General features: G+C 39.7%; 1 protein-coding gene across 2 annotated transcripts; it reads right to left on the bottom strand.

The window, feature by feature from the left end:
- Positions 1-5,846: 5,846 nt before the first annotated feature.
- LOC148037455 (uncharacterized) lies at positions 5,847-8,713 on the bottom strand. Of its 2 annotated transcripts, XM_087676403.1 has the most exons (6): positions 8,671-8,713; positions 8,469-8,535; positions 7,880-8,018; positions 7,589-7,746; positions 7,405-7,486; positions 5,847-7,243 (listed from the first exon to the last, which is right to left on the bottom strand). In XM_087676403.1, exons 2-6 carry the CDS (start codon positions 8,510-8,512, stop codon positions 6,155-6,157), a joined length of 1,512 nt encoding a protein of 503 aa, XP_087532529.1. In that variant the 5' UTR covers positions 8,513-8,535; positions 8,671-8,713; the 3' UTR covers positions 5,847-6,154. The 2 variants fall into 2 exon arrangements, with proteins under 2 accessions (XP_087532529.1, XP_087532528.1); XM_087676402.1 differs by lacking the exon at positions 8,671-8,713 and having other exon boundaries at positions 8,469-8,624.
- Positions 8,714-8,965: the final 252 nt, after the last annotated feature.

Genomic DNA, 8,965 nt, shown 5'->3' with positions numbered 1-8,965 from the left:
CGGCGAAAGTTCCAGAATGATGAAAATCTTATTGAATCTCACATATGCCTAGATCAATCTCTCAACTATAATCCTAGAAGCATTTAACCAACACCAAGGCAGACACAGAGCTTACCTATAGGAATCGAAGGCGTGGTGTTGAAGATTGCTAAAAGCACAAAATATAATAAACTCATTCGTTAGGTTACATCTAAGAAACCTTAAAAAAGTAGTTGGTCTCCCTCCTTGTACGACAAAAAAGCAAGACATACAATAGAAGACATCTATTTTTTGGCCTCTCTCTCTCTCCAAGAATTTCATATCTCTTAAGTGTTCGAGATAATGAATCACAAAAAACTCAATAATTGTTGAGTGTTGTGTGAGCTTCTCGCTCAACCACCAAGACCCATGGACTGCTTATTGCTTCAAACATTTCAAGCAAAAAGTGCAATGGCTACCTCTCACATAGTCGTGCATGCTCTCACACATACAAGTATAGTGAGCTTACCTCCATGCTCGATTGAGTTGCCTTCTCCCTCAATCACTCCGATAACCCCACAATCCAAGATGCAACCTCAAGCATGCTCAATCCTCAAGCTCCAAACTCCATGCTCCATTGCCATGTGCGAGATACGAGAAGAAGAAGAGAAAAAAAGATGGAGAGCTTCTCCACCACAGTCCCTCACCCTCACGCACTCGCTCCCTCTCTCAAACACAAGCTCAAGCAAGTAAGAAGAAGAAGATAAGAGGAGAGCTAGTTTTGGCCACACATAAGAATGACCTTCTTCATTCACTTTTTGTATTTTTTACAAAACCCTAACCCTAATCCCCTTTGGACACCCATCCCTTTTTTACACATGACCAACCATTTTAGCCTAGGTTCTCTTCTCCTATTTCCTTCCTATTTGCATTGTACCTTCACCCATGCTCGTCTACATTTACAAATTGCATAAGAGAGGGCCTAGTGCTCTTTTACAAGGATTTAGAGTGCACTTTTATGTTTAAAATGAACATTTTCTCTCTTGCGCTTGCCTTGAACTTTTAAGGTTGTCCTTGCACTTTTTACCTTTTTTTATATTTTATTTCTTCAGCCAAGGGTCGCCTTTTCCGCATTGCCCTGTGTATTCTTAATTTTCTTTTTGCTTACTTTGCACTAGGGTTAGCAAGTGTCTTTTTAAACCTTCAACTCATTGCTAAACTACAACAACAAGACCCATAAATTCAACAAAAAAACTTTAAAATTTAAAACAACAATCAAAGAGTGCAAAAAACATATTATTTTCAAGATAATCTATATTATGTAGGCCAAAATGCAAAGGCTAGAACAATAATGCCCAAAGCTCTCCAAAAACAATAAACTAATTATGTTCATGCTGACCCTTAAAATTGAGACATATTGGGTTTCAAAAATGTTTAGAATTTGTTAAGAAAATAATTTTTCTTGTTAAAACTTTGTCATTCAATATAGTAGACTATATTAAGAAATGTCAACATTTCAAGCCACCAATTGTGAAGCCTATAGGGTCACTTACACTAATCAAAAATTTAAAACCTTTTGAGCTAGTAGCACACAGAACAACATTGGCCCATTACCTTTAAAAAGTATTTAGAATATATATATTGAAGTTCTAGTCAAATGTCTAACATTGAAGTGTGAGTCAAATCAAAGCATTACCTAATGCAATTGCTAATTGAATAGGAAAAGTTTTATTGAAAGATATAATCAGTAGACATTCTTGCCCTAACATGAAAGTGTGGGTCAAATCAAAGCATTACCTAATGCAATTGCTAATTGAATAGGAAAAGTTTTATTGAAAGATATAATTAGTAGACATTCTTGCCTTAAAACCATATTAGTAATCAAAATAATATGTAAATGTCTAGGAGTAAAACAAACTTTCTCTTCCCTTTTTCACCCTCAGACAAATGGGCCAATCACTCTAAGATTTGACTAAAGTTACTTCATTTAGGGCACTTTATGGGCAAGACATGATCCCATCCCCTCTCAAAACTCCACTCTTAAAAATATTGAATAAGTATGAAGTTGCAACCAATTGGCACTTAGATTTCAACAAGAGCACACTATCATGGGCAAGAGCATGTCTCCCTTTTTTTAAGAGAGAGAGAAAGAGAGAGACCCTTTTTCTTTAATTTTGTAAAAGTAAACTCTTCTTTCTCAAAAAGCAAGATATCCACATAGAAATCAAGACAAGACTAAGTGGACCATTGAAGTTAACAATGGGTAACTTTTTGGGGGGCTCCACCACCTTGTCACCACACTATTGTATAAGCATATGCCCTAAAGGGCAATGCTAACAAAGGCAACTACTAGTGACAACAACAATTTGGAATTATCTAGCAATAGCCCAAGTAAGGCAAAAATAAATTTATTATGATAATAAGATACAAAAATAATATAAAAATGGAGAAAAAGTTTTAATTTAATATTCAATATCCCAATAAAAGAAAAAAATAATGAAATCATTCTAAGATCAATCCTTGGATTATCACTAACAAAACAAGAACAAATATTTATGCAACAAAAGAATCAAGGAAAACACACACACCACATCAAATGTAACTGGGATCATAGAATTCTCTAAAAATCATGCTAATAGTGTATGCAAGATTCATGAGTGATGAAAGGCCTTTTAGCATAAATGAGAAATTGAATATGTGCTCAAAGAAAGTGTGCTAATAGAACAAAATAAGAACAAATATTTATGCAACAAAAAGAATAAAGAAAAGCACACACACCACATCAAATGTAACTAGGATCATAGAATTCTCTAAAAATAATGCTAATAGTGTATGCAAGATTCATGAGTGATGATGGGCATTTTAGCATAAATAGGAAATTGAATATGTGCTCAAAGAAAGTGTGCTAATAGAGCAAATCAAGAAGACCACGATGAAGGTAATGATACCAAACTTGTAATCGATCAACTACTAGAACTCTTATACTCAAATACATGAGCAATTATGGGTCCTAGCGAGAAAGGAAGCAAAGTCATTCTTAAAGAAAAAGTGCACTAGCAAAGAAAATCAAGAGGACCACATGGACAAAGACACAAAGCTTCCAATCGAATACCAAAACTCTTTTACTTAAATTTTTACACCCTAATATTTCATGCTACATGGCCTTGACAAAAATATAGAAATGAAGATATTCTTAAAGAAAAAATGCATTACCAAAGAAAATTAGGAAGATCATGAAGAAGACAAAGATATCAAACTTGTCATCTATCAAATATTGAAACTCTTGTACTCAACTTCTTACACCCCAATGATGCCACATAGACTAGGAGGGAGTTTACCCAGAAGGCCACACATGTGGCTTGTCCAATAGTCCAATAAGGGGGCGATTCACAATTGTCGAAGTGAGATCTTAATACACAAATGTATTGGATGATAGACATATCACATGGAAGTTTTTTTTTAAATGCAAAAAGTATATTAGATAAGGTGGTATTTACATCATTCAAAAGGGAGACAAGACAAACTGAGAAAGCTCAATTGGAGTTCTTCAAAGCTTTGTGGAAAGCTTTAAACTGGGAGACTTTCCTACCTAGGGCTCTAAGGACATATAAGATCTCTACCTTACAAAAAGAAATACTCAAATTGTTATACTTCTCAACCTTGTGAAACATCCTTGCGTTCCTATGGGACTAGATGGACTTGAGAGTTACTACCCTAATTACATTCTGGAGGGGGGCTTTGATTTCATGAAGTTGGCCAAAATCACTAGACATAGCCACTTTGGTAGTCACTTTCACCTAGAGGCCTAGAGACCGACGCCTTCTACCCATTTATCTAGGGCCCTTCGCGAACTCCTCACCTCAATGCACTCCCAAAAGAGGTGTTTGGTGGTTTCCATGTGTCTCTCACGAAGACCACAAAGGGGCGCAACATTGGAGAACTTTGCTAGTCTTTCCCTAGTAGGCTATTTGTTCATAGTGGTCTTCCATAAGATCAAGTTTAGCCTTCTGACTAGGGTTGTCACCCATATGAGCCTCACCACTTCTTCCAAGTCCCAAGTTTAGTGCGTGGGTAAACCTTCTTCCAATATGAGACCACAAAGGACCATAACATTGGAGAACTTTGATAATCTTTCCTTGGTAGGCTATTTGTTCATAGTGGTCTTTCACAAGATCAAGTTAAGCCTTCTCACTAGGGTTGTCACCCATACGAGCCTCACCCACTTCTTCCAAGCCCTGATAGATAAGCCTTCTTCCAATATGCCTATTTTTTGGATGATGAGGGTTCCACTAGATTGGCTGAAATCTTTACACTTCCTGCATTCCGAGAGGAGCCTACCTTTGTCGCTTGCTAGACAACCCAATAAGGGAAAGGGGAATTCCTTAAATGAAGTGGACCAATACTCTTTCTTACATGAAAGCACAACACACAACCAAGCTTTCTCTTCTTCACTAAGATGAAATTTAGCTTGGAACTCAATTAAGGAAAAGTAGCCTATCCCTCTACCTCCTTAAGCCTTTCTTTGATGGCTTAGGCTAGCTTAAGCTTGCATGAGTGGCAAGAATCCCCCTTTGTAGGCAAAGTCAGATAACCAAACTAATTGGTTCAAGATTGGGTCCCCCCGCCCCCTTTCCTCCTTATGCCCTATCCACTCAATGCCTTTGATGACAACCTTCCAACACTTGACAATTGCTTGAAGGGAATCAAACCCCTTGATGTTGACTTTCATGCCCTTGGAAAACACTATCTTTCCAAGAGAGTCTTGACCGCTTCCAACACTTGACAATTGCTTGAAGTGAATCAAACCCCTTGATGTTGACTTTTACGCCCTTGGAAAACACTATCTTTCCAAGAGAGTCTTGACCGAGTACTCACCTACCAATAATTTAGCTACCATTGGTAGTGTGCCCTAGCCACCACTGCCCCAAGTTGGTTATCTTCCCAAGAGAGTCTTGATCAAGTACTCATCTGCCAATAATTTAGCTACCACTAATAGTGTGCCCTAGCCACTGCCCCAAGTTGGTTATCTTCCCAAGAGAGTCTTGATGGAGTATTCACCTGCCAATAATTTAGCTACCATTAGTAGTGTGCCCTAGCCACCACTGCCCCAAGTTGGTTGCCCAAGATTGGTTGCTTGACATCAAATCAAGCACCCTAAGGAGTATGTCACATGGAAGTTTCTTGGCAAAGGTATGGACGAGAAAAATGACCTCATTGCCCAAACATGAGACAATCAATGCCAAATCCAACTCACTTATCTTATTTCGTTATTAAGCCCTTGGACAAGTTAAATTGATAGACTTTTGTCCAGAGATATGTGAATGCAAAGCTTACCTTTTTTCAAGGGATATTCAAATGGTTGTAAAACATGCCTAGATCAACCAATAGATGTACAATCATATTGCATTGCCCAATGTGACAAACTCACCCATTAGGTCACATCAGAGAAATCCGGAGGGAACTTTTAAACTCTTCTTGTATTGTAAAAAAAGTAAGATATGTAATAGACTACATTTGCTTTATACTCTCTCTCTCTCTCTCTCTCTCTCTCTCAAGTTATAGATATAGAAGTATAGATATGGCTATGCCATAGATAAATAGATAGATTAGACAGATATACATAGTGTTGATAAGCATTCATTTTTCAACACAAATCTCTCAATGGAAGCCCGAGTCACATGCAAGCATAGTATTTTCCATCCTCGGATGTTAAAGGCCAAGAAAGGGCTTCGATTGATTAGACAATGGGGCATTAGTTTCTCAGGATCCGAGTCCTGTAGCGTGTTTGGGATATTGTTAACGGTAGCTTCAATCTCCTGGCTGATTGGCAAGAGATACTACCACATGCAAAACGGAAACCTCGGACTTAAGCACCTTACCAAATGAGGTAAAATTGGGAGGGGCGGGCGGGGGGCAGGAATGCCTAAGACATCATATGCAGTCCCTCCATTAATCAGAGGAACTCAAAATCCCTTGAATATGCATGCCACAACATTGATGAGACGAAAGATCTCACTCACACAACCACCTTGCTGTACATGGAAGCATGTACATCACACCATTGATGTCACAAACGAACTGAAGAAAGTCAGTTACCTCTACCAAACCCTTTTAGAACACAACGGTCATCACTTGCAAGAAAATTCTCAGTTTCACGTCCCATGCTTGATCTCCTTTTGGTCGATCAACTGATAACTCACTTATCGTGATAGATTGGAAACACATTCTCATTTCCATATCCCATTGTTTTCTTGATGTTTCTTGGACAAGCAGCTGCCATCTTATCTCCTTTGCCAACTCGCTCTTTGAATCCCGTTTCTTTAGAATTAGATTTACTGGAGACATGCTCTGACAGAACAGATCTATCACTCGGCTTCTTTTGGCAGCGGTCATCATCGTTAAATACGCACAGACCCATCTCCTGTGCTTTTGAGTTTGTCTGGACATCTTCATCTTTGAACACGAAAAAACCAGAGTCCTCAACCTTCTGTTGTCGTCTAGCTTGTCTGTCATCTTCACACTTCTTTGGATGGCATTCATCGCTGTATATCATGAAAGAATCTTTCCCTTCTAATGTCTTCTTTCGAGGCTCGGTGTCTTTCAAACTATCATCATCATCCCTGAAGACAGGAAAATCTAACATCATACCCGGATTTTTCCCTTCTGGTGCCTTCTTTCGAGGCTCGATGTCTTGCAAACTATCATCATCATCCATGAACACAGAGAAACCTGACAACATACCCCCATCCTGTTGCACCTTGTTCTTACTAGGATCTGCTGCGGAGCCTGAGTTTCTGTCAGCTGCAAAGCCTTTCCTTTTCTCTGGCTTTGTATTACCAATGTGCAAAGGTTTGCTGAACATGGAAAGAATATCTTGCAAAGCTTCTCTTGTATTGATTGTCGGATCAACTAGCCCATGGTGCCGTGCATCCTCGATGTCCTTTTCTTTCCCAGTAATTACTTCAGCAGCAAAGTTTCTGATCTGGATAGTTTCCTCACCAAATGAGCCTGAAGGTATCCTTTCCACGATGGTCACAAATGGTTCAGCCATGGATGTTGCTAGGGAATCACAGTTATCATCCACCACGATATTTTTACCCGAACACATGCTTGCAAGCCTCAATTCTTCAAAGCTCATCTCCATCCCGTCAGGAGTATAACAAGATACTGAAAGACAAACTTTCGGTGTAGGCTCAGTAGCATCACCAGAAGGTTCAACCTGCTTTACTGAGAAGCTTTCTTCTGAAATATGACAGCTCTTTCTGGCATGTTCTTCAGCTTGATCCTGATAAGTAGCATTGGTAAAGAAGCCTTTAGCAGGAAACAAACATGTAATGGGACATGCTCAGGAGAAAGCAGCGTTGCAATTGCAACAAGGGAACCAAAAATATCTCAAATGATTACGCTAAGGCAAATCAAGACATTATTCATACAGCTGTGCCATACTTGTTTACGCTTCTTGCGTGTCTCCATCCGCTCCTTGAATAGCTGGTAGCTACTCATAAGTTTATCAGCAGGCTGAGCCTGTCTGCACATTATGTGCATTAAGTATCAGCACCTCCCACATACCAAAAACAAGATAACATTCTAGAATGTAGCAGCAAAACACAGAACAAACTGACAGCATCACCTAGAGATGCCCCGTTTGTATACAGCATTGGCATCCCCAAACCTCCTTTTCGCTTCTAAACAATTTGCGTATGCTTCATAAAAGAGAGTATGCCCTTGTCCAATATTCTTTTCTTCCAAACTGGCTACAACATTGAGTGGCTCTGAGCTGCAATCGGCCTAATAAACCCCCGAGCATAGTTATTAACAAGAATGTTCAGGTATGGCCATTGTGTTCTCATCTGTGCAAAAGCATTTCTGTATTGCGAGGACACATACTAAAACAAGGAGAAAGAAAATTCGATTCCCTTACATATTGGATACAAACACGAAGAAATCTGAGATCATCCCGATACCCTTCATTGTTGATAAATGTTTTGACACAATCAGAAACACATGGGAGGAGCTTGGACTTGTCTCCAGGGTTCATCTGCTTGATCTTTCTTATAGACCTGCGCAACCGCTTAGACAGTTAGCTCATAACCTAAAATGGTAGAAACAGTGTCACAACTGTGAGATGTGTTAAAAAAGATGATACTGGCAGAGGCATTCAGATTACAAGATAACCATAGAAATGCAGCAAAGAACATCAAAATGATGCTAATGACAAGGATCAATCACTGTGGCACCAGTATATTGATACAACACAATGGCGTTCGTGACAAGGATCAACCAGTATGTGGCAATGCCAGAGAGAAACGATGATGATGGTAAAGCAAAAATCTCTGAGCTCGCTCCAAATGTCGGCATATCTCACAATGCATCTGTGCCGTATGCAGCCATCCGATTAATCCCAGAAAGTATGCTCCGGGCAGCGAATGTGTCCGTGTCGGTGTCTGTGGTCTGTGTCTACATGTAAGCGTCCTGCGCAAAGGAAAGACGAGGATGCGATAGAGTGGTACCTGAGCCATGGCAGCAGAGGGTCGTCGGCTTGTGTGGAGGCCATAGCCGTAGCTCCTATCGCTCGCCCTGCGATTTGAATGTGTGCAAGGCTAACGGATTTATTGTTATCCTTTGATGCTCAGGATTAGGTTTACGTGCCTTAATCATCAGAGAACGCATTATCAAAAAATTATGTGCCTTAATCATGACAGAACGCATTACCAAAAAAACAAACTAGGTTAAACACACGTTCAGCCAAGTTTAGGCCAAATCACCAACTCCGAGAGTTGGGCGGAAAGAGAGCTCATCCCTCTCTCCTTAAATGGCCCCAAGATGCTCCAACCCTGTGAGGTGATCACATACCTTGGAGCCCCAACAGGGATTCACCTTACCTCAGCACAAATATTTCAATGGTACCACAACAAGATTAAAGATAAGGTAAACAAGTGGAACGGCACCCTATTGTCCATGGCAGGGAAAATGACAATTCTAAGGAATGTCCTAACATCAACAATGG

Source organism: Lygodium microphyllum, chromosome 4 (assembly GCF_053477565.2).
Source record: "Lygodium microphyllum isolate KBCC chromosome 4, Lygodium_microphyllum_v1.1.10, whole genome shotgun sequence".
Taxonomy (NCBI): domain Eukaryota; kingdom Viridiplantae; phylum Streptophyta; class Polypodiopsida; order Schizaeales; family Lygodiaceae; genus Lygodium; species Lygodium microphyllum.
This window is presented reverse-complemented; position numbering and strand designations above follow the sequence as displayed.